The sequence below is a fragment of the Apostichopus japonicus genome, chromosome 4 (genome assembly GCF_037975245.1).
Source record: "Apostichopus japonicus isolate 1M-3 chromosome 4, ASM3797524v1, whole genome shotgun sequence".
Lineage (NCBI taxonomy): Eukaryota > Metazoa > Echinodermata > Holothuroidea > Aspidochirotida > Stichopodidae > Apostichopus > Apostichopus japonicus.
In genome coordinates, this window is record NC_092564.1 from 2477465 (window position 1) to 2503535 (window position 26071).

General features: G+C 38.5%; 4 protein-coding genes across 4 annotated transcripts in view; 2 read left to right on the forward strand and 2 right to left on the reverse strand.

Moving 5' to 3' along the window:
• Positions 1-12923, reverse strand: part of LOC139966127 (ATP synthase lipid-binding protein, mitochondrial-like) — a 53371-nt gene extending 40448 nt beyond the window's left edge. Inside the window, exon 1 of the mRNA XM_071968847.1 lies at positions 12912-12923. The gene's annotated coding sequence lies outside the window, so the exon portion shown is untranslated. The remainder of the gene's footprint in view (positions 1-12911) is intronic.
• Positions 988-9220, forward strand: LOC139966119 (cholinesterase-like). The gene is made up of 7 exons (XM_071968834.1): positions 988-1414; positions 2451-2688; positions 4575-4693; positions 5042-5212; positions 5760-6385; positions 6905-7086; positions 8091-9220. Exons 1-7 carry the CDS (start codon positions 1058-1060, stop codon positions 8210-8212), a joined length of 1815 nt encoding a protein of 604 aa, XP_071824935.1. The 5' UTR covers positions 988-1057; the 3' UTR covers positions 8213-9220.
• Positions 10624-18710, reverse strand: LOC139966128 (acetylcholinesterase-like). The gene is made up of 8 exons (XM_071968848.1): positions 18203-18710; positions 17275-17434; positions 16018-16095; positions 14646-14764; positions 13236-13406; positions 12371-12987; positions 11991-12154; positions 10624-11246 (listed from the first exon to the last, which is right to left on the reverse strand). Exons 1-8 carry the CDS (start codon positions 18473-18475, stop codon positions 11125-11127), a joined length of 1704 nt encoding a protein of 567 aa, XP_071824949.1. The 5' UTR covers positions 18476-18710; the 3' UTR covers positions 10624-11124.
• A 988-nt stretch (positions 18711-19698) lies between these two features.
• On the forward strand, positions 19699-25498 carry LOC139966121 (acetylcholinesterase-like). Its single transcript, XM_071968836.1, has 8 exons — positions 19699-20198; positions 20513-20672; positions 21192-21269; positions 21637-21755; positions 22080-22250; positions 22829-23439; positions 23953-24116; positions 24970-25498. Exons 1-8 carry the CDS (start codon positions 19836-19838, stop codon positions 25089-25091), a joined length of 1788 nt encoding a protein of 595 aa, XP_071824937.1. The 5' UTR covers positions 19699-19835; the 3' UTR covers positions 25092-25498.
• Positions 25499-26071: the final 573 nt, after the last annotated feature.

Here is a 26071-nt window from a genome sequence, read left to right on the forward strand (position 1 = left end):
GACTCTTTGCCAAAATATCACAAGACGTCTACGTACGGTACGTTATCATATCATTTACTATTATCCAAGTTGGTAGGTTTCTAATACCACGGCACCGTGTATAACTGTTCTTAGATATTGTAAGCGCTCAGAATATTATTGGATACATTTGTGAGTTGTATAAATTGTTAGCAAACTGCACTATTGCACTGAGGGAGATTACGCCCAATTATTTAGGAGTAACGTTATTGACCGATTGTTATCATTTTACGTTATTCAGTAGCGCTCTGAACTACGTGACAATGTGTGTACTTTAGTAGAGATCAGTATTCTGCCGTGATTGTATATTTTCAGTTAGTCCGTAAGTAGGAATATAAGTGAATAGCCTAGGTCAGATATTTGCCATATACGTTACTGCCATTTAGTCAATCGATTGGTTCTTAGTATATTTGTATCTGTTAACGGTATTGCAGACACCGTTTAGTTAACCCTATAGCTTTGAATCTGTTTACATATTTAGAGCCTGCGTTTGGCGTTCCGTTTATCGCCGTGTTATACGTTGCGTTATACGCTGCGTGTGGCGCCGCGTTGGACGTTGCGTTGGACGTTGCGTTGGGCGCCGCGTTTTACGTTGCGTTCCGCGCTGCGTTGGACGCCGCGTTGTACGTTGCGTTATACGCTGCGTGTGGCGCCGCGTTGGACGCTGCGTTGGGCGTTGCGTTTAGTGCCGTGTTCTACGCTGCGTTTAGACGCCGCGTTTAGGAATTGCGTTAACCTTTACGTTATGCGTAATGTAAGGATATTTAATGAACCTAAGTGTAAGTCGGAGGTTTGAATAAACGGTACCACTGTGCCACGGGCACTTTATCATCCTCTTCATTGTCATCTTTTTGTCGAGACTCTCTTCCGCCAACCCCATAATTAAAGACTGCCCCACCAGACAGGGAAGTGACGTTACAGTAGTATGCTGTAGATTTGCATAAGATTAAAATATCGCTAATTACCTATATAGTTCACAGTTTTAATCAGGCCATATATATTTAGTATCGGTACAGAATACACTTGTATAGGACGTAAAATGAACGCCATAAGATATTACCTCTTTGCTGTTGGTTTAACAACCAATATCTTGGCAAGTAACGCCCAGTCAGTTACGACAAGTAACGGGGTCGTATTCGGCCAGGCTGTCGCATTTAATCGTTCGTCACCACCACTGGTAGATACCAGTATCCATGAATTTCTCGGTATACCGTACGCTAAACCTCCAATCGGGGATTTCCGTTTCCGTAAGCCCGAAGCGGTAGACGATTGGTCGGAACCATGGAACGCGACATTTTTTCGCCCTAGGTGTTGGCAACTGGCAGTAGAACGAAACGGCACGGACCCACAAGACGAGGATTGTCTCTATCTGAACGTTTGGTCTCCTGATGTAACGGTATGTGTAAACGATCAATATATTAAAATCATGAAAAAATGCGTTAATAAGGATCCATACACCTAACGTTAATCATGTGTCTCATTTGGTTTCCATTATATATTCTTCTGATGAAGTAGATAAATAGTTTACTTGGAAGGGTCTACTCTTTGTCTTCGTTTTCTTCGCCTCGTGAGACTGCACCATTAAGTGACTGTCGAAAGCTATCTTCGTGTCAGTTTCAACAGCATTGGAAATTTATGTTGTATGCGGCACTTTTACCACCTCTTTGAAAGCACTGTGAGAGCAATTAAGCTCCATCCATCCACCCCGCCCACCCCAACCCAGCCTACCCCTCTCCTCCCTTGTCCAGACAAGTTCTTATGACGAATCTCACAACGTTGTTACATACACTCATGTTTCAACGATAAAGCTGTTTGGTTATAAGACACTGTACAGAAGGATTATAATTATGTCTTATTCTTTGTTATATATTATACCAGCTGGTCACTTCAGTCACACGTATAATATGTTTATTTTGTTGTTTCCTAGATAGATAGGTAGATAGATGGATAGATGCAAGGGCGTAGGAACCGGGGGGGCTGGGGGGCTAGCCCCCCAGTGAAAAATATGGGGGGCGGAAGTATCGTTTCGCCCCCCCCCCCCGCTCCGCAAGTCAGAAAACCTCTTTTTCATTTTCAAATGAGAAAAAAATCTCATTTGAAGCACCAAATTGCATCTAAGGCCAGGTGAAATTGCAAAATTCTTTACAAAGTGGAGTGGGTGTTGAAGTGTGCTATATTGCACCAACTTGCATCTGAGGCCACCTGGAAATGCAAAAAAAATCTTAAGGGGAGGGGGACACCCCCTCCCCTTAGACCCCTCCCCCAGGCCGGCCATCAGTCTTCAGACCCCCCCCCCACTCAAAAGTACCTTCCTACGCCACTGGATAGATGGATAGAGATAGATCAATCTTCATGTCTTCGCATGGTCCGTTACATTGTGTAAAATATCTGAAACTGTGAAAACGCACTATAATCACCTTTCGTTTCCATAGAGACAAAACATACCTGTAATGGTATGGATTCATGGCGGTGGATTTGTTGAAGGTGCTTCGTCAGATTTAAATTTTGATGGGAAGGTATTGGTTGCTATGAATGACGTCATAATGGTCTCCATGAATTATCGACTGAATGCATTCGGATTTTTAGCGACTGGTGACGACGAATTGAAAGGAAACTACGGCCTTTGGGATCAGAATGAGGCTTTGAAGTGGATTAAGCAAAATATTGCTGGTAAGAATTTCAATAGTTTATTTATCATACGTATTTTTGGCCACATTTTAAGGACACTTCACAAGTAACCATCTGTACTTCTACTTGAGTAACTTGCTTAGCTTGTGTGTTTTTGTTTTTAACTTTACCTGTCATCCTTCGAACCTTTCTACATTTTCGAATAAAGATCGTTTGCCTAGTGGGGAAATGCAGATCACTAACAATTACTTTGCTCTCAGATTTTTATCTGCCCTACTCAAATCATTGCTACGAAGGTCAGTGCATTCTGAAATATTGGGTTAAAACAATGTTATAACAATAGTTAAACAAGGTGCATCGAGTTAACAAAATGTCAATCTATATCAACGTATTCGAAGAAGGGTAAATCATCTGTTTGGAGCTCATATAGAAGGCCACTCCCAAATTTGGTGTCTAATTAAAAGTTCAGTGTATGTGCATGTGTGCGTGTGTTGCCATGGCTATCAACTCGAGGACCTGTGTGGGTGTGTGATTGTGTGCCTGATGTGTGAATGGATATCGACCACTATTTTGTAAATGGCTTAGGGTAGCATACGCTCATTAAAAGCCCCATTGACTTACACACTAAATCACAAAAGTAATGTGGTCTCTAAGTCTAGATAGAAGTAAACGCTACCCATCACCGGATAGCTGACAAGATGGCCTTTCGTGGCACCACCAATGTTCCGTATCATGACCATGTAGTTTTTTTTGTGCTATCCGAGCCGGAAGTTTTCGTCACTTGTAAACAATCCTCTTCACTCAGTAGTAAACAATTTTCGTACGCTGCTCCTGGGAGGCCTAAAGGGGTCTAAAAATTGTTCACCATATGTACTTCCAATCATGCTCTTCAACATGCAAGCCACAAAAAAACTAGATCATGATTGATAACAGGTCAAAAAAGATGTTCTCCTGCTGCTTTTTGGCACTTTTCCTGACGGAAGGAGAACAATCGGGCGGATGGGTATAGACTCTAATAGGAGTATGCTACCTTAGGATATACTTGTATAAGTTGTAACCAATACTAAGATATAGTATACCTGTAACCTGTCAGTTACACATATGTACTTGATGATAGACGGCCCTTTAATACATTACTGCGTTAACCTAGAATGCCATCCAGTTACAGTTATTTGTAGTCTATCTAATAATCAAGGGCGGCGGAAGCACTTTTAATCTGGGGGGGGGGGGGCACCGACATCAAAGGGCACTTTGCAGAAATTCGATTGGCCTGATGCAGCCTTATATTTAGTACCCTTTATAACTCTTATTGTATTATCTTATTTGCGTATACACATCACTCCATAAAGCCCCCCCCCCCCCCCCCTTAAGGAAAATATGCATATATACTAGCACTGCAATATCCAATGTGCAAATTTTGAAACAAGGATTATGTTAATATCTTAACAAATTTTTCCCATTCGAAATAGCTTAGAGTTTGACCCACAGAAATTCATTAAAAGTTAGGTGCGTAGCCAGGATTTGCAAAGTTGTATGCACGACTATCTGAGCGGAGCGCCACCATTGGTTGGCGCGGAGCGTACAAGAAAATTTTTGGTTTTACAAACCCCTCAGATGCCCGGAAACGGCCCTTCCCGAGTATTCATTCTGGTTCCCTGGCCTCTTGCTAACTTGAGACACCTCAATTTTTATGTAGAAAAAGGGCACATTTTTAACCTGAGGAAAAGTGGGGGGGGGCACGTGCCCCCTGTGCCCCCCGGTTCCGCCGCCCTTGCTAATAATTAGATATTGAAATTAATATTTGATATTTGAAAGTTGTATCATATCCCGCCATGCAATTCTGATTGACATACCGTGCACGATTGTAATACTTATTTATTGTACACCGTTACCTTGTTTCCTTTTGCTTTGTGTTTCTAAATAACAAGCTTTCGGTGGTGATCCGAATAACATCTCCTTATTTGGTCAGAGTGCTGGTGGGGCTAGTGTGGGACATCACCTAATCGCCCAACAAAGCTGGGATTACTTTCACAGGGCTTTACTTATTGTAAGTATGTAATAAAGTTGATATTAAAAAAAAAAAACCTAATATCCAATTTTCATATCGGAAACCAGAAGAGTTTCTTCATTGCGACATTCACAAGATGACCAGGGTATACATAGATCCATAACGGTGCCGTTCATCCAAATAAAACGAAAACATAAATATACTGTAACAATTAAAATAATACACCAAATCTGTGTGAAGCAAAATGTCTTGATGAAAAAGTATTTCAATATTTAGTAATTTTATTAATGTGAACGTATTGCGGAGTAACCAAAATGTATGTACACAGTGTCCTCCTTGCCATCCATTATTCAACGACATTTTTATGTCTCCCTTTATCTTCTTTAGAGCGGCAACATGATGTCACCCTGGGGGTTAGAAACAGACATCGCAAAAGCCAGATCGGATGCTTTTCTTCTTGGTCGATTAATCGGTTGTGCAGATGGTCTCACTAGTGCAGAACTTGCTACTTGTCTTCGTACTAAAGATGCTAAAGAGATCAGTGCTGCCGCTAATGGGGTATACGTTAATTCCTTCATCTATGCGGCGCCGTTCAATTAGCATTTTGTGCTTGTTTGATAATTGCCGACAATTTGAACCGAAATGGACAGAATCCTACCGTACATATTCCACCTTATATATAGCCAACGCTGTTAAGAGATTGTCACTCGTTTCTTTAAAAAAAAAATCGTCCACAAGACACTATTTTAGTTTTAATTACATGATGCATACTTCAATCAAACGTTTTTCAAAATTTGGTTTAATAATAATAATAATAATAATACGGTAATAATAATATGGTTTTTCTAATAATTCGAAATATATTTGAAGTCTGTCTGGGAGAGGGGGGGGGGGGGGGTCCCCGCTCTCCTATTACGCTGAGTGCTGTAGTTGATCACGTACAATTTATAGATGTATTTATTACATGCGAGTCAGTCACTTATCTATATCATTTTATTTGGAACAATCTCTTGGCAGCAGAATTTAGCTCTTCTGTTTTCTCCTTCCACACGTTACGCCGACAGTTCTCGGTAAAACTCTCATACCTAGTCCATTATTTCTGCAGGTTCTGCTAACTACCACAAACGTGATTCCTACAGTGCCGGTCATTGACGGAGAATTCATCACTGCAGATCCTCGTCTTCTATTGGCCAACGGAAACTTTAAACAATGCTCGGTGATCGTTGGTAATACTCAAGATGATGGCTCCATTGTCAATATTCGGGCATTTCCGTCGCAGTTAGTACCTCCGTTCAGTCTCAGGCCGACATCAGATTATCCAACGTTTAGAGATAAGCTGGAAACATTTACGTATACATTTGCTAATGACGTCATCATTACAGCCATTGAACAACAATACATCGATTGGACGCAGTACGAAAACCCGGATTCGAATTACTTTTTTACTTTTATGGATATAGCGACCGACGAGGCATTTCACTGTACGTCAGAACACACGTCACGCGGGTACACGACAAACGGTAACACGGTTTACCGGTATTTCTTCACTCATCTTCCGAAAACAAGTTACTGGCCGTCAGCGCCTAGATGGATAGGCGTGGCCCACGCAGAGGACTTGCCCTTCGTCTTTGGTTACGGCTTCTCTCCGTTTAGGGAATGGGAGTTTACTTCAGATGAAGAGCAGCTTTCTCTCGATATCATGAGATATTTTACTAACTTCGCCAAAACCGGGTGAGTGTTACTCCCAAAACCGGGTGAATGTTACTTCCAAAAACCGGGTGTGTTACTCCCAAAACAGGGTGATTATTACTCCCAAAACCGGGTGTGTTACTTCCAAACCGGGTGTGTTACTTCCAAAACCGGATGAGAGCTACTCCCAAAACCGGGTGAATGTTACTCCCAACACCGGAAGAGTGTACTTACTAAAATTGGTTGAAACTAGTGAGCTCTCTTGTGCCCGCTATTTCTGTTCATTGTTGTCATTTTTATGAGCCGAACTGAATCATCCCAAGTTGAAATATGGCAATGTTTCGACTTCCAAAGAGTCAATAAGGCAGAGAAGCAATACTAGTTCAATATCGTCCACGCGGCTCCGTCGATGTCCAATGGCCGTGATATATCCATTATCCAGTAACACACCCTCCTATGTATAACGGCCTTCTGCTTTGGTTCAGTCTTAATTTCATAACTAACCATTACATCACAAGAGATCAATTTTACATTCACTTTATTTCGTTTCTTTCTTTGAAGAGATCCAAACAACGGTGGCGATAACGATGGTAACAGTGACCCAGAAAGTGAATGGAAAGAGTTTGAAATCCCAGGATTGGTACTAAAGGAGTTCAACCCAAACCTGAATGACCTAACTGGAGTCAGGGCAGATCATTGTAGAATGTGGAACCATAACATACCATCGATGGTAGACTATACAGGTATATGATCGTTAATAGAAGACCATAACCCCTGTTTGGTTATTCATGTTATGAAAAACATAAAAAATTCTAACATTTCATCCCACTATAAAGTACAGACACACAATGCCGATTATTACTATAGGTACGTTCACAGACAGGTCCGACGAAATTGGTATAGTTAGGAGGTAACAACCCCCGGCCTGGATTCACTTAGGGGGCCATGGACGAATTGGAGTGGGATGCGCACAATTTTGGGATATTAAATATAGTGTATTCTCATGTTTTTTTTATTATTTAAAAAAAAATTGGGAAAGTGACAAAGGGGACCGGTGACGTCATGCTCCCGGGGGCCAACCTGGCTTTCAAGGCCTCTGTATGTTCACAAGGTCTCTGTATGTTCACAAGGTCATAACTTGATAAACAGTTCATAAGATTAGTATTGGAACCTTCAAAGCGTGTTGTTCTGACAAACTGATTAAGCAGAAATTTCAACCCTATCGAATATACAATTTAAATTTTAAGGAGTAAACTTAAAGCCAAAAGTCTGATAGGGTAAATTGTCAACCAATTTTGATAGAGTAAATCATTTTTTGGGGGTCTAGAACGGTATTCGGACCATGTCGTTTATAACCTTAAGTCATGTAAACCTCGAAACGAGCCGACCATTCCGTAGTTGATGGTGATCAGTATACTCATGTCTTTGGAAAGGTTGAGGAGCGGAGAAATGAAAAGAAATATTTGAATATTTTAAAGTTGAAAGGCCATTTACATTCTACATAACCTTACAACTATACCTTAAAGTTATATCTACATAATATAAGTACCCTGATATTAGTTTTCTTTACTTATATTAGCTTCTTCTTTTTATGTATTTTTAATTGTCATGCATCCGTTTCTAGAGGGATGGGGTGAGCGGAGCGATTTAAGAATTTTCATCTCCTCAACGACATGGATGTAATTTTTCTATACACAACATGATTAATATTTAAATGAATCAAATTTTCTTTAATCCCATCAATTAGATAATCTGAGCGAATACGAAGCCCAATGGAGAGAGGAAATCACCATCTGGAAGTATGATGACGTCACAAAATGGCGCCTCTCATTCAATGACTACCAGCAAAACAGCGACAGTTGTTCATAAGAATATTGTATTAAAATATTCATCTTTGAAGAACCCTGTTTCTCCTTTTTAATAGCATTTATGTATAACATGGTACAATGGTTGAAACAAAAGTTCAAACTGAAATCGTATTTGGCATGAATATTAATTATTACGCAATCGGACGTGATTCCATTCTAAGTTGATTAAACTCTCTAAGTTCAACGTATTTGCAAATGTTTTGGCGATGGTCATATTTTGGAACCTGTAAATATCTAATTGACTACATCATTGATATGGAACGCGAAAAGGGAAAACTTATTTCGTTGCTAAGTTTAACGTAAGTTAGACAATGACGCAAGTTTAGACAACGGAATTTTATACATCAACGTGAGTACAATTATAAGGCCGATACGATAAGACCAATTTTATTAAATAGCATTATTTAAATTGTTAACTTAGTTGTTTGGTTCTAATTTTCTTGTTTTTTACTCTCACTTGTGTGAGAACAGGGAAAACGAAAGACATATTCAAGTTCGTTTCGATTCCGGCAACCCAAAGTTGTACTTGATATGGTTTCTATATAGGCCTATAGTTGTTATTGAGTATCAATATATTTATATTTTCTCGTGGTAAGAGGGTAACAGCGGAGAATTGTGATGAGTACCGCGTTTAGCTACTTTAAAGGGTGTGAAGACTCGCGCAAAAAGAAACGTCTAATGACGGTAATCTGACCTAGTTTCGAATTAGGTTTAACAGAAGTGTTAGACACCACAATCGATCCCAGAAAATACGCACACAGCTTGCTACCTTCGGTAATTAGACACTAGTGTACAGTCAGTACATACAGCTGCGGTCAGTACCCACAGCACAGTATATATCAACGATACAGCGATGGACATCGCAGGTGCAGCTAAAGATAACAAGGTATCACGTTTCATTTACTGTCTGCATTTTGTAGCGACAAGCAGAAAACTTCACTTGCAAGCAACGGAAAGTTAACTTTTTCAGAGCGCGGCACGCGGTTTGGGGCGAGTATTCAATGCCTTTTATTACGATAAATACTTATAGCAGATGCATGTCGCCACTGCACCGATGGAACAATATGACTCTGTCCGCATGGAAGTGTTTTATCTCCCACGCCCTATATTATAGGCTATTCTCCGAGTCTCCTTCACTCAAAGGTTAGTATAGCGCCATAGTATTTTAACATTGTTAAGAGATTCAAAAGCTTTCCCGGGATTTCTGATCCTCCACTTATTGTCAGCGTGTTGAGAAGTCTTCAATTAAGCAATAAAGTAAATAAATAAATTTTCCAGTGTTGATGATTCATCAGTATTGACCAACTGTCCACTGTTTGAACTTCTGTTTTAGCTTGTATAGGTGCATGGGTTATATACCTATAACCTTTAGCACAGTGAGTGCTATGTAATCTCTTATAAAACGTCTTGCCTTGTTTGATGACGGTTTTAATTCTGACCAATAGGAAAACGTCCTCTAGTACCTCGACCGGTTACGTCATTGACAGAGCATCGCGATCTGTCAAAGAATGACTTTAGGCAGAAGTTTATTCTTGACATGTCTTTGTCAAATCAAGCTTAATCTCTGGTATGCTCCTTCAAAGCTAAAATGATGATGACGTTGGCTCCACTGTGTACCCCTTAATGTTAATGTTCATCCATTGTTTTATATAAAAAAAATCAACGAAGAGATGTTCTTGTTACTTCACATTTGTAAACAGCAGTGTACCTTTGAACAATATTCAACACCATGTTTCCTTCACATACTTGTATTGCATTGTATAATCATGTCATTTTGAGACCATGAAAACCTTATGAGGAACCGAAGTAGCCTTATGGTCTGTGTGTTCATGGAGCTATCTGTTTATAGCTCCATGGTGTGTTAGACTAAGTATGTCCACCCACTTTAACTGAGGAGCCTCAGAAGCTTGAAGGGTAATTTCCTTAATTACTTAATTAACTTAATGAAAGGTGGTATAGAAATACAATATGGATTGCTAGTAGTGTCTTTCAACGGTCTGTAACATATCAACATTAATTGGATGCCAAACTACATACATTTCGCTTGCTCACCCCAAACCCCACTTAAGGAATTTTACACTGCTGTGCACATAGGGTGCAAACATAATACTTTCCCACGTGGTCGGTGGGTGGAGGTGGGAGATGCTGGTTTCTTATTGGCTGATCCCTCCCCACCCGGGGAGAAAAGAGGAATCTTGAAGTTATTTGCCTGTATATTTTCCGCATAAGATAATTTCAGAAAGAAATTGGAATCGTTTTCATATATCTCCCCTCCCATGTTATGATAACACCCTTGTTCTCGTCTCATATAGGCCTAATTAAAGTAAATAAGGACAAAAACGGTAACGTCTAAGTAATCATTTTCTTATCTATTGCTGTAAAACATAATATATGATTATTACTATAACTATTAAACTTATTTTTTTCTTATTTTACACCGCTGTAATAAAATGTCACAATCATCGAGAGATATGCTAGTTTATTATTGGCATATATCTCTCCAACATTTCTCCCAATGTATAACGTTTCGGATATTTAAAATTCGCGAATACATGTAGCAATAAGCGATACCGGTATATCGTTTAATCTGCGGTATGAAGAAGGTATATAATGACTGACATAATGTGTCATACATACCGCGATAGGCGGTAAAATATTCTGGACCAAAAAAACAAAACTAAAACCAAAGAAATAAAATACAAGAGTCATATTTTAAATGACAAGTTTCTTACGTTGATCGTCAACAATGATCTATCTTTAATTATGTTTCGAATAACCGGTCAAAATTTCATGTTTTTCTTCTAATTAATCAGTGTTATTTTTTCCTTTATTGCCTTGGTTTTCATTTTCAGTGCATCTTCCGATATTTCTCGATCTCGTAAATTTAAAGTTGATGTTACTAGATCAAATATTCTAAGGGCTACATTGATCGGAATCCTGGTACTCTTGGAAATCCAATCTCCAAGCTGGAAGGTCGTCATTCTTCCAACGATTAAATTCTTCTCGCCACTGGTGTTCAGCTTCGCTTAAATCAGCTGTCAATAATGAAATCATAATAAACAAGTAAATAAACAATAGAGACGATATAAAGCAGCATGGAATGTTTAATTAACGTATAAAACGTTATTCTTAGAATGACTTAAACTAAACTTTTGAAGAAAGAAAGAAAAAGACAAGCGGGACTACTGAGAGAAGGTTAAAGAATTAGTTGTGGACTAGAATACAACAATACCCATCGCAAATAACAATAGTTTCTATATATCCTCAAAATTCAGGACACGGAAAATATACTCGTGTGTAAAACAAGTCAGTCCACTTTATATCATGAAAGTACTATCTTTCACTATATATACTTCAAAACTGTCTGTTAAGTACGCTTTTTCTTAGAGAGGTATCTGAAAATGAAGAAAACACTGTTAAACCGATTAAAGTTTTCTCTTCAAAATAAATGTTCATATCGATCATCTTATAAGCGATACCTTTTAGTCAAAAGTAGCTCACTGTGGTCGCAGTGACGTAGATTAACCTAACGATGCTATGTAAACACCAGCAGAAAATACCACCATCGATAAAACGAATCTCCGATTCCACTATCGTTGCCCTGTGCGTTACCAGGATCCCCACATCTTATAAGTAATACACTTATCTCCCCCACTCTCATTATCCCTCACTCGACACCCTCATTACCCCCCCACCCCCCCCCCCGCCCCCATATAGCTAAGGTCCTTTGTAGAGTATAGATGTTGTTTTAGATATAAATTGTAAAACTGGTTTTGTACCTGAGTATGTCACCAGTCTCAATACGTAATAATTCCAGAATGCGTTAAATTCTGCCCTTGCACCAGGGATGGCCTCAAAATCTGGTTTCTCCTCCAGGATATTCAAGTCAGGTACGGTAAAACGATCCCATGGAAAAGTGACCTCGTTGCCCACATTTGGATTCCTGATAAATATAATTTTTTATTAGTATATAGTGAAACACGGTTACGGTTTACATGTAACATCGGTGCGCATGATATTATTATTAATATTCTCTTATTGCTGCTTCATTTAACGTTGAAACAATCCGTTTCACCTGATATTAATTTTACAGGTAGTAATATTCCTATTCTAATTATATATATATATATGAATAAACAGAAAGTTGGCAAACACTCACCCAGTTTTGGCGAAGTTGGTGTAATAACTCATCATCTGCAGTGTAAATTGCTTCTCTTCACGTAAATATGGCACAGTTGAATTCATTCGTGGATTCATAAAGTGACCGAATACGTAAGGCATATCATACCCATGCCCCACCCCGTACCATGTTGGTATGCTAGCGGATAATGGCCTACGGTAACTGTAGTAATACCGATACACACTGTTACCGCTCATAGCATATGCTCGTGCAGTGTGCTCACCAGGGCAGTGGAAGGCTTCATCAGTAATCAACTCGATGTACTTGTAAAAATAATTCGTTTCCGGATCGTCGAAGTCCTCCCAGTCTACGTATTGTTGCGCAATCGAGTTCACTATGACGTCATTGGTATATGTGTAGGTGAAGCGAGCTACTCTATCCAGGAAGGTCTCATAATCAGAGTATGGATCCGGGCTAGGAATAAGTTCAATGTAAGCTCGCATGGCAACTAATGATCCGTCGTCTTTAGTATTTCCTAGCATTACGTCACACATTTTGAATTTCTTCTGCTCTAGGAGGTGTCTTGGATCGTCTGTGATGAATTCTCCGTCGATGGTTGGTACCAGCGGTATCACGTTAGTGGTTGTAGCAAGAGCCTGCAGGCAATTATATGACAAATAACATACGACACTGAATTTCTCAATATGTGGTTATTACATTTATCCCACTTCTGACACCACATAACAAGCATCATAATAAAAATAATCAAAACATGGCATATAGTTATATCCATATACACTAATAGGCCTATGTAAAGATATTTAGCAAGTTCTTCTTCTCGGCATGATATTCAATTAAAGAAAGACAAACAAATAACTCTTAAGATGTAGGTTTAAGAGCCTACCGCATTTGCTGCTATGATAAGTCGTTCTTCCTCGACTTGTCTTAAGCAATCTCTTAGTTCCTGACTGTTTGTAGCGTCTTCACAGCCCGCTAGTCTTCCAACCAAAAATGCGTCACTTCTTGCCTTTTCTGAATCTGTCTCTAAACCCCATGGTGCCATCATGTTTCCGCTCTGAAATATACATAAACCAAGAAACCTGTACAGTTAGATACTGTGAATAATGTGTACATGCAGCAGTTCAGAGTTCAAGCCCACTTCGAATATCATTTATGTTAAAGGCTCAGTACGTGTTTGTTAAATTTAAGCTTCAACCTTTTCAGTTTACTGCACAAAAAGTTCAGTGAAAATGACACCGTTCTATGCAATTTTCATATCAATATTCATTATTTTTATTAAGTTATCTGTCGCTAAAAATGTTGAGCTGAATAAAATTCGCCAGATTTATTAACGAGTCCGTAGATTCTACAAACTTCAACCAAAATTTGTAAGCCCCGCCCAACAGATCATGCGCCAATCAAATCTCTCTTACTTGTTTACGACCGTTAGGCCTAGGCTTACATTTACTTTCGTGGCTAGCCTGTCTTAGGTCCCTGCTCTTGTTTCTTTCTCTCGGTCTTACCGATGTGGCTTGCGAAATTGTGTCATTTCCTTCCATTACAATGAATAAACAGGTGTTTTCAGACGTTTCCTCCGTGGAATTGTAAAAAGTGGATGATACGAGTATGACTGTGTTAAAATCTTGATCGGGCCGCATGTGTAGACTATTTTGTTTACATTTGTGTAACGAACAAGCTGACGTTCCCGGTCGAAGTGATTTCACGGGAAATCGTTCGTGCATTAAGAGCAACAGAAAATAATTTTCTTTCGATTGCGACAGCATTTCTCCACCTGGTCAGAGTGCATTTAGAATAAGAAACATTGAAGTTTGTTTTCTGAAATTGATCAGCAAACACGTATTCAGACTTTAAGGTTATAGGTTGGGATATTGCATGTGTTATGTTACTACAGTTAACGGAACACACACACATGTTTCCTACGAAATAACCGAAGTGGATCTTCTCGTTCGCTATAATCGGGTAGAATCTGAAATCTCATCGTGTGACGTCAGATTTTGTACGGCATACTCTGTCACACGATAGTGGAATGTATGTTAATTATTTTTTGATTATTTCATAGCTGTGATGATGCAATGTGCAATGTGCTCCTCCCTTCAAATGACAGTATAGGTTCATCAATATGCAGGCTGTATACTAATTATAGGTATTGTTAAAGCCATAACCGTCTTTTTATTGATTCGATCTAATAATGCAGCTAACATTAGAATGAGAACAATAAGAATTTCTATAAAATGAAAAAGAAAATAATGTACTGATTTTTTTTTGTCTGAGGAGATTGCATGAATATTCATACCATTAATATCCCCCTGTGAAAGTAGTTCCAGCTTTGTTCCGCTATGAGGTGAAATCCCACACTAGCCCCTCCGGCGCTCTGTCCTATGATGGTGATGTTGTTGGGATCTCCACCAAATGCTGTTTATGAACGAAATACCGGTACATCATAAACTAAGGATTAATAACATTTTTTTTTTCAAATAGATATCACCATGGTGGAAGAAGATGCTAAAATCGAATCGGCACCAATTTAAACAACCTACCGTCCATCGTGTATGGAAATATTTCAACACTTCGTAGTCTGTAGGGAAATCTATCATTTCTTACTGAGGATGGTTTCCTTAGAAACAAACAGAAGCCTATGTTAACTGAGTAGAAAGTTAAATCTATACATTCTCCAAACTGTTCTTAACTTAGAAATCCTAATCACCATGGTGACAAGGATGACTCAACATTTGGGTGCTAGGAACTATGTTCTCAACCATCTCTGATGAGACAGGGACTAACATCTGCCTATATGTGACGTAACCTTATCCTGATCAATTAAGTCTGCCAAGCCTTTAGGTAAAACTGTGTCACGCAAATGTATGTGAAATATCAGACTACGGATATAGGCCTAGTAGTTGAAAATATAACTGGTATATAGGCTCAACATAAACTTGTATTAAGGATGGTGACCTTCACATGGACGAAACCTCAGATATAGAGTGACTTCTTTCTTTACCGAATACATTCATAACTGCATTGTTTCTAAGGAAATGGTCTTGAGCACGCAAGCAGTCCATGGCATTCACCATAACCAAACTGATCGAATAATCATATATATACATATATTTTCAGCAATGTGATAACGTAATAACGACACATGCATCACAATCAAAGCTCCTTGCCAATTCCTTGATTGCGATTTGTCTTATCAGGTGGCGAGGGAGGGCGGGGACATCGAAAATTTAAATAGGAGGGGTTGGTCCTGGGGTCGTTGAATAACATCCCTATACAGGGAGGTGGGAGGGGGAGGGTTCGGGTCCTCCTCCAGCAAAAGTTAAACATTTAGATGTCATAGGCACGTTTGGGCTATCTATTAGATCTATATCAAGGTTGTGCTTATATAATTGCCCATAGTTTTTGTGTGGGATTGGAAACAAAGGGACAGGGTGTGGATTCCCACTGGATCCTCGGCTGCTAACTGCACTGTTGCCCGCACAGAGGACGTGTATTACTCCTACACCGGTTAGCTGCATCCTACGAAGGTTAACTGCACTTATGCACAGCTTATTTCTGGTCAATACAATAGAATACCGGTATATAATCTAAATGTTCATTAGTTGAACTAGTACACATGAAATAACAAAATAAGTAAGAACATTTTATTTTGAAAAGAAATCACTCACGTTCAATATTTTCTTTTATCCATTTTAATGACAAGCTTTGATCCCACAGGCCATAGTTACCGATCATTTCCGGGTCCCCTATGTAGGTTACAACAGGAGAAATTCGATAATGTTGATATATGATATGAATGTGTATGCAGATTTCATTTAAAATAGGATAATGGGTATTTAGCTCGAGAGATATATATTTGTGATGAACAACTCCATAAAGCAGTTATCAAACTCTTGCTCAGTTTGGAAGATGTCCTGGTTGAAATATCTGTGGCTGCCATTTTGTAAATCTCTGATTTCCTTGTACCCGTAGAATCTGAATTTTTTTTTACTTTCTCTTTGTGTTAGTTTCTGTTCATGTTTCAACGTAGATTGTTAACAGTGTTAACAGTACTGAAGCCAATACGATAAACCTGCATTTAACCAATGGTTAGAACATCAATATTACCGTATATATTAATTTCTTTGGTATCTCCCAAATGGATTAAGATTTTATTCTTAGCTGTTTGGGAAAGGTTGTCACCACATTTATCCGCCACATAGATATCCGTCACATAGACCAATGATTACGACATGTGTTAAATTTGGCTATTTTACAGCTGAAGTCTACTCTTCGCTTTTCGATATGAAGAAAGCAGGATTACAACACACATGCAAATACCATTTCCCCTGATTCCATTTGTTGAACGAAGTATAGCTTCAGATTAATTCTATCTAACATTGTTTGTTTATTTACTTCTGTTATATGACGTCAGAAATTTTACATCAGATGCAGATTGCGATGATGTTAAACATGTTCTCTACATAGAACCATGTCAATTTACGAGGGGTGTTAACAGTTCAAGATATGAAGAACGATGTCAAATCATTAATCAAACACAACTCACAAATGCAACTTTACGTAGGTTAGTAGTTTAGTAGGAATTGTATCAACTTGTGGAGAGGTGTGCGGTGGCTTGGATGGGGGTGACGAGGGCAGTGCGTTTGTTCTATGAGGAGGCAGACATAATCTATATAGGAAGCTCTTCATATATTGCTCAGTGAAGTTCTCGATTTGCGTTTGGAAGAACCAGAATACACTCGTCAAATACACATAAAAAATTTACATCTTATTAGGGTACAATTGCTGCAGAGACGGAACTTCAAGCGCTGAAGATTTTTTCTAATACGTATATGTATGAAATATAGGAACATCAGATTAAATGTCTAAGCTTCACATGAGCTTCAAATATTGGGTAAGTTAAAAAATGTTTCAAGATGACAAACCTGTTGATAGAAAACCAAAGGCGTTGAGACGGTAGTTCATGGTAACATACACAACGTCGCCTAACGAAACCATCGGTCTCCCGTCGTGATATGCACTGTTACCGGTGCCCTGGATAAACCCTCCTCCGTGAATATGTACAACAACTGGATACCCACTGCCCTGCAGGAAATAAGTATAGAATAGATACATGACATTGGTGGACGGTACGACAGATTATATACATAGGGAATAGATGCATGGCATTGGTGGACGGTACGCCAGGAAATACATAGGGAATAGGTACATGGCATTGGTGGACGGTACGACAGGATATACATAGGGAATAGATACATGGCATTGGTGGACGGTACGCCAGGAAATACATAGGGAATGGATACATGGAATTGGTGGACGGTACGCCAGGAAATACATAGGGAATAGGTACATGGCACTGGTGGACGGTACGCTAGGATACACATATGGAATAGATAAATGGAATTGGTGGACGGTACGCTATGCTCTTAACGTTGAGGTTGTTACAGTGTTGTCGTTTGTGGTGGCTAATAAAGGGGAAGGTGTTAAGCTACCAGAAGAGATCTGCAACTTAACATTATACAAACATTTTACTGTAAGAACTGACGTTGTGCTTAAATTCCAAAAGTTTGCACAGAAACAAATGACATAAATGAAATTTCAACTGTATGGGATATTAACGGTTTATGGGTAGGGCATCAAATAGTACAATAATACGGACAGAACAAAGGGTTGAAATCTATATCGCCTAAATATATACCAGCCTATATCCAATTTAATAATAGGTTTTATGACTGCATCACATTAATTTCAAATTCTATTTAAATCATGCAGCCGACCCTTAAAAGAGAATTAAATAAGACATCAGACTTAGGAAAAGTTGATCTGTTTCTGAAATGCACCAGAAAATCATACCTGCACATCTGGTGAGAATACATTTAAGTGAAGACAATCTTCGCTCTGTTCTTCGGTGATGTTATTCTCTACAATCTGCCAACAGATTGGTCGAAAGAAAGTTGCGTCATAAGTCTCCAACCACGGCTCCATCGGTTGTGGTTTAGCAAACCGAAGATCACCAACTGGTGGTTTGGCGTAAGGAATCCCTCTGAAGATATCTACAGTGGTATCAACGGAAACCACTTGATCCTGGTAGGCGAAAGGTGTCCTTTCGCCCATTATGTCACCCATTGCCGTAGACACAACGATCGGAGAAATTTGCGACGTTGTCATATGAACAAACGCCATCAAATACAAAACTCCGCAGAGCCGAGAAAAACGATATTTCATTTTTTGAACGTTTGACAAAAATATATCAAGTAGCAAAGTGTTTAGAAGTTGTTACTGGCTGGAGTCTTTCTCTGATGTGAGTATAAATAATACAACGTTAACACGAATTAATAAAATACCAATAGAGTTTTAATTATAGTGTGCATTTATTATGATAGATGTTATAGTTTCTTTCTTTCATTGTTTCTCGAAGATAATAAGTTGGACTATGATCATATTAATTTGTTCTGATAATTAGTTTGGCATGGGTATCCGAGAAAAACACTGTTACTATCAGATAGTTGATATCAACCTATATACATATATATATATATATAAATGAAAAATATATAAAAAATATATATATATGAAATATATGTATACACACACACACACACACATATATATATATATATATATTTATGTATGGAATAGTGTAAAGTTGTAGTGAACTTCGAACAAAGAAAACATTTCAAGCAAAACGAAAGCCTTCGTAAACGAAAAGTTTGATTTATTTTAGGTAAATGGAACAATATAATCTGGTCTATGGACAAAAATGATAATTATTGTGTAATCATGTCTCCTTGTTCTTCGACACCAAACCATTACACACTATACTTCCTCTCCCTCCTCCCCTTGCCCTCTTTTGGCCTCCACTACCTTTCCCTCCCATACCCTCCCCTCCCCTCCTCTCCCCTCCCGTGATTGCCGGATGGGAGTCATCCTAACCATACTGTCGATAAGGCATGAAACACACTATTGATTTGTGATCAGAAAAGGAATATTTTCGAGGATTAACTATTTTATAATATATCTGTACATTTTTAAACGAATTAACTTTCGTATGGCATGAAGAATAACATGGGGGTCTACGTTATCATAACGTGACTAACACTCCATTTGTTTTTCTTTTGGTATAAATGTGGCTGTCAGTTTACAAGTCCTTATTTGTAAATATGGATAACCCCGCTGTGATTGCAATATTTATCAGGAGTTAAATTCACAGTACAAACAGACTATATATTTAAACTGTACTTCTTATCGCGATTGCGTACAAAGTCTATCATTTGAACGTGTTAATAGGGAATTAACTTTGATTTTATCGATACGATAATTTTTTTCTCTTAAATTAGATTGTTTCGGCAAGAGATAATAGGGTGATTAAGGCTGTATACCTTGTGCTTACCATCTGTTACTAACCACTAACCATCTGAACTATACGTTACAAATTAAAGAAAAACGTTGTCAGAGACTGCTAAACATATTTTGCTGTATTCCGAAAATGGAGCACATATTCAAGTTAAGCGTGTTACTTTTCTTGGTGTATGTACATCAGTCCTCATCACTTTCGCAGATCACGGTTACCACACCTATGGGTGACGTCATGGGTGAAAGAACGCCGTATCAATATTCAGACTCGAAAGTAACGGTTAATACCACAGTAGACATATTCAGAGGGATACCCTACGCCAAGCCACCGGTTGGGGACTTGAGATTCGCCAAGCCCGAACCAATGGACCCTTGGACGGAAGTGTACAACGCCACCTACTTCCGGCCTATTTGCTGGCAAATAGTGATTGATAACAGTACGGATGGACAAAGTGAAGATTGTTTACATCTTAATATTTATTCTCCTAATGTACAGGTAACTCTTTGTAATTTACTAAAGCAATATGCTATTACATTTATATATATGTAGATACTGTTTATACCGCTCGTAGCCATTTCTTTGTATTGAAAATATGTAAGAAACATGAATAGATAATGGATTAAGCGTGCCCAACTTTATCTTTAAGCCCCCCCCCCCCTCTAATCCCCAGTCACCTCATCAAGGACATCCGTTTAAATCAACAAGTGTTATTCTGCCTAAAACAATACAATAACAATATGTAAAAGAGCTTATAATAGATCAACCCATTTGAATTTGTTCACACTTCTTTGAGTATTCCTTTCCTATAGGAGTCCGGCTATCCGGTATTCGTCCGAATCCACGGTGGCGGTTTCATTCAGGGATCAGGCATAGGGGCCAGTTACGACGGGCGACCTATCGTAGCGATGAGTGACATGGTTGTCGTCACTATGAACTACCGGTTAAATGCCTTCGGGTTCCTAGCTACTGGTATAAACTAACTTTGAACATTTATAATTTAGATGAAGGAATCATTATGATTGTTACGGGGCTCTGTTACCGGTTACTTAGTTTACCTGTATAAAATGGTACCGGTACGATCTGAAACAATTTCGTTATTGATCTACTGTAGCAGACATTGATGTGCATGTAATCAACCTAAAGATGAATTCCTATCCCTTTTCCAAACTATGGGGCATATTTCCATACACAGTAACTCGTCTAGGCATATGTGGAGATGGAGAGGGGGAGGGGAAGGGAGAGGATGTTAAGGGAGAGGGGAGGGCGAGAGCGAGGGTGGAGAACAGGATTCTGCACTGATTTGATAAGTTAATTTTGAAATGAAATTATACTGGCATATTTTAAATGTTCTTGAGGTGCTTGGCAAACAATCTCTCTTGTACCATCTCAGGATCCGCCTCCCTCATTATAGTGAATAAACAAGGATCCTCTTCTTCGGTCGATGCATTTTGTGATATTTTGTTCTCTTTTATTGTCCTCCATTTACAGGAGATCCAGAGATGCCTGGCAATTATGGTCTCTGGGATCAAAATTTATCCTTAAAATGGATCAAAGAGAACATACATGGTAAGTAACAGTAACGGCGTTATTTCTTTAGTTATAGGGAAACAGAGCGTATATCATAAAGTATAGTATATAGGAAACAATGACGGACTCATCTTATTACTAATATGATGAAAGATGTTGTAATTGCCTCCTTTGATTTACGATGACGTGTTACAGAAATAGGTTAAACCGACCTTTGTATTTAAATAATTAATTCCCTTTAATTGTAAATCGTAAAAGGGAGAAGGAAAACAAAACAGGATATGGTTTAAAAGGAACTGATGTTAGGTGCACGGTGGAACGTTATGGATATTTTAGTGGAACGTCATTTTGACGAAACTGCTCAGTTTCAAACTATTGCTGTAAAAAATAAATCATTTCACTGCAGCTTTTGGAGGAGATCCAAATAACATCACAATAAACGGATACAGTGCAGGAGGGGCGAGTGTAGGCTTTCATCTCATCGCGGAACAGAGCTGGGACTATTTTCATCGCGCTATTCCGATGGTAAGATGAGTTTTTCATCTGTTCATTAGACACAGGTTTTATAGAACACAACATTTGTCTTCTCGTTAATCTAAGATTTTTTAAATAATATACGTACATTTGTAATAAAATGATCGGGGAGAAAGAGGAACTCAGTGTGTTTGTGGGGTAGGGTGGGGGTTGGGTAGGGGTGAGGGGGATGAAAATCAGTCAAGAATTAGATACAGTTGAAGACTTTTTATATATAACCACTTCACACCCTAAAAGTTTACAACTTCCAATAAGGTGTTTTAATTTTATTGGACTATATTTCTTTTCATGTTAACATGTATGACATATTTACAGAGTGGTAACATGATGGCCCCATGGGGGCTTGAGCAGGACACCCAGAAAGCTAGAAGCGATGCTTTCCTGGTAGGGCGACTCGCAGGCTGCGGGGACGCCACCAATGGTGGAGAGTTGCGAGACTGTTTACGTCAGGTTGACGAAGAAAGATTAATCGCTGCAGCGAATGCGGTAAATATAATCTTGAATTCTATCGTGGGACAAGACAAACGATAAATTTTGAACATGGAAGTGTTATATTAAAGAACCAATTTTGATATTTAGAAACTGATCAAATCGGAGAATGAAAATAATTTCTTCTATGATTACCAATGTAACCGTTTATGAATAAGAATTGACACTAACCCAATGAGTACGTTGGAACTATGGAGATGTGCAATCAATATACTTACTTAAATTTCATATATAGATATATGCTTTGATATTGCCGTGGATTACAGTTGTTCACACAGCGCAGTATATCTCCATGATTTTCGATAACATAGGCAATGTTTTGTTTTTGTAGTTTTGTTTTTTTGTTTTATTTCGCTTTAAGGTCCCTTTATAAGATAATACTTTAACACATGTAAAATGGGCGATCGTCGATCTTCGATTCTTCCAAAAAAGTTTAGTTTACAATCAGTTAAAACGGAACATGAATAGTAGGCCTACTGAATACGAGTGTTCAAGCCGGGATGTGCAATTCCTTATTCTTGGTACGATGGGCAACGTACAGATTGTCATATCAGATCTACATTCCCTTATTGCAGGCTCTTGCTACAACCACTAACGTGATACCGCTGGTACCAACTATCGACGGAGAATTCATCACAGACGATCCAAGACACCTCCTAGAGCAGAAGAAATTCAAAATGTGTGACGTAATGCTAGGAAATACTAAAGACGACGGTTCATTAGTTGCCATGAGAGCTTATCCTGGTCAATTACCTCGACCGCAACCCACTTCCGATTTTGAGACCTTCCTGGATAGAGTAGCTCGTTTCACCTACACATATACCAATGACGTCATAGTGAACTCGATTGCGCAACAATACGTAGACTGGGAGGACTTCGACGATCCGGAAACGAATTATTTTTACAAGTACATCGAATTGATTACTGATGAAGCCTTCCACTGCACCAGTGAGCACACTGCACGAGCATATGCTATGAGCGGTAACAGTGTGTATCGGTATTACTTTACCTTCTTAAGGCCTGGTACAGTCCAGGTTCCAACGTGGTATGGAGTTGGTCATACTAATGATTTGCCGTATGTGTTTGCATACTTCATGAATCCAAGGATGCAAGCCACTTTCACACTACAGGAAAAGGACTTCTCTCTCGATTTGATTCGGTACTACACCAATTTTGCCAAAACCGGGTATGTTGATAGCCTAATTATCCCGGTATTATATTTTTGCAATGTTTATATACAAGGGCAATGTGAGAGTTTTGGTCACTTCATAACTCGTAACAGATCTTTGCTTGGTAACACTATCATTTATCGCAGTTAGGCATAAGTTTAAAGGCCTATATCCGAATAAAAAAAAAATGTACTTCAACCAACAAAAGAACGCATTCCCTCATATCTCGTTCACTTACAACAGCGTTTCCTATAAATGAATTATATTTATGAAATATATTTATTATCTCGAAAACTGCAAAACTCGTCGCATGATATGTCCACAGATAAGATGGAACATGACTGCAGGTTTGAGAATGGGTGTCAATTTGGAACGTTGGACGGGTTATGTTGGGCTTTCCTGCTCAAATTATACAGTAACATGAAAAGTCTAACATTGTACTTTCACATATATACATTGTACATTGAAAGGTGGTTCAAATTTACACTATACATTAAATCAAATCCTTATGTATTCTTTTGTTTTGTCAGTGATCCAAATGTTGGGAGTCCTGTAAGTTTCTCTTGGGAGCCTTTTACCGTCCCTGGCTTAAATATTCTTGACGAGAAACCAGACTTTGAGGCCATCCCAGGAGCGAGAGCTGAATTCAACGCATTCTGGAACGACTACGTTGTGAAACTAGTTACATATTCAGGTATAAAATTTACTTGAATCACTTCAAAAGCTCTCTCTGTGATACTTTGAATCTTTCCGGTTATAATGACAATGTATTTGTAGTGAAACAAAAGATGCTTTGTCAGTAAAGAAAACTAACAGAAAGCTTGATTCCCACCTGCCCAACTCGCAGTTATACGCCGAGAATCAGGCATTAGGCCACGTGGGCAATTTATTAATGTTACCAGCCACACTTTTCCCTCAAGTATGTATTATTAAAATGAGAAAACACTATTCTCTACCCTTTTCCCCAGGCCCCTTATTGACACCATGACACCTGACTCTCTCTCTCTCCTCGGGGACTTCCCAATTCCCCCCCCCCCCGCCCTCCCCCACCCCTTTTTGATCGATTATGTTTGGAAATGAATCCTAAAGATAGTCTTAAAAACCTTGGGTCTGCAGCTGTGCTTTAGTCAATTTTTCTAACCACTGTAAATGTCTCTGGTATCTTATGTGTTTGTTTGTATGGGTATATGTGTGTATGTGTACTCGTTTTATATTTCTGACTGAGGACTTGAACAAATGAATTCCAAGTCCTCAGAAGTCATTTGAAAAGAATCACCAAGTCCTCTGAAGAATTCTATTGTTCCCGATTACTTTTAAGGATAGGGTACATGGATTTGAACAATGTTAAAAAACAATCGGGCTCTCGGTCTGAATGTGATACATGGCTGTGTGTGTTTTTTTTTTAAATTTTCGTAACCTTCTTCATATTTTAATCAACATTACTTAAAATATGATGAATATATGTATAATAATGAGATATTGTAATGTAGAAAATATGAAAAAAGGAAGATAATTTAAATTACATTGAATTAATTTTTATCCAACAGCTGATTTAAGCGAAGTTGAACACCAGTGGCGAGAAGAATTTAATCGTTGGAAAAATGACGACCTTCCAGCCTGGAGAGTGTATTTCCAAGAATACCAGGATTCTGATCAATGTAGTACTTAGACAGACCGGCAAAAGGAAATGTTATTGAAATATGTAAAGATAAATGTTAAAAAATCGAAAACGATGTAATGATATGGATGGATCGATAGATATAAAACGATTACAATTTTCGACTTTCCTATAGATCTGCAAGAACCAGTGAAATTAATTCCATTAGCTTTTATAATATAAGGTTCTAATATGTTTTATATGTGTCCTGTGTTTCAGAGTAAGAACAACTAATTAATACGTCCATTATATCCCAGAATGGTTGTACTTTACTGAATAGCTGTTATATTTCCTTCTTAATATTCGCAGCACTTTTACAGGAATTATAAAGTTCCTATGGTATAAGGCCGTCTAACTATAATATTAACGGTAATATTGGTGTCCAAAAAAAAGTTAAAATTGTGTGTTTGTTTACCACTTTATGACATAAGTTTTTCTCATGAATACAAATGAATTATAGTAGTTATCAGAATTTTTTGGTTATACATAATATATGAGATCATATAATTATTGTAAAAGCAATCTACTATATATGCTTGCATTGAGTACACTGAAATCATGCACTGTGATTGATCGAGTCACCATAACTCAGTAACAAACATTGACTCAAGTCACCATGACTCAGTTACAAAACTCGAGTCACCATGACTCAGTTACGAAACATAACTCGAGTCACCATGACTCCTTAATGAAACATAACTCGAGTCACCATAACTCAGGAACTAAACATTACTCCAATCACCATAACTCAGTAACGAACATAACTCGAGTCACCATGACTCAGTAACGAAACATAACTCGAGTCACCATGACTCAGTAACGAAACATAACTCGAGTCACCATGACTCAGTAACGAAACATAACTCGAGTCATTATGACTCAGTAACGAAACATAACTCGAGTCACCATGACTCATTAACTAAACATAACTCGAGTCACCATGACTCAGTAACGAAACATAACTCGAGTCACCATGACTCAGTAACGAAACA

What these genes read in the sequence shown, in the direction of transcription:
- LOC139966119 (XM_071968834.1), top strand. Translation starts at nt 1,058, where the DNA reads ATGAACGCCATAAGATATTACCTCTTTGCTGTTGGTTTAACAACCAAT. An exon ending in ACTAACTTCGCCAAAACCGG is followed by an intron (nt 6,386 to 6,904) that starts GTGAGTGTTACT and finishes CTTTCTTTGAAG; the next exon opens with AGATCCAAACAACGGTGGCG. An exon ending in ATCGATGGTAGACTATACAG is followed by an intron (nt 7,087 to 8,090) that starts GTATATGATCGT and finishes CCCATCAATTAG; the next exon opens with ATAATCTGAGCGAATACGAA.
- LOC139966128 (XM_071968848.1), bottom strand. Translation starts at nt 18,475, where the DNA reads ATGGGTGACATAATGGGCGAAAGGACACCTTTCGCCTACCAGGATCAA. An exon ending in TTATCATAGCAGCAAATGCG is followed by an intron (nt 12,988 to 13,235) that starts GTAGGCTCTTAA and finishes AATTGCCTGCAG; the next exon opens with GCTCTTGCTACAACCACTAA. An exon ending in GAGACTGGTGACATACTCAG is followed by an intron (nt 11,247 to 11,990) that starts GTACAAAACCAG and finishes CATTATTGACAG; the next exon opens with CTGATTTAAGCGAAGCTGAA.
- LOC139966121 (XM_071968836.1), top strand. Translation starts at nt 19,836, where the DNA reads ATGGAGCACATATTCAAGTTAAGCGTGTTACTTTTCTTGGTGTATGTA. An exon ending in TTCATCGCGCTATTCCGATG is followed by an intron (nt 21,756 to 22,079) that starts GTAAGATGAGTT and finishes ACATATTTACAG; the next exon opens with AGTGGTAACATGATGGCCCC. An exon ending in GAAACTAGTTACATATTCAG is followed by an intron (nt 24,117 to 24,969) that starts GTATAAAATTTA and finishes TTTATCCAACAG; the next exon opens with CTGATTTAAGCGAAGTTGAA.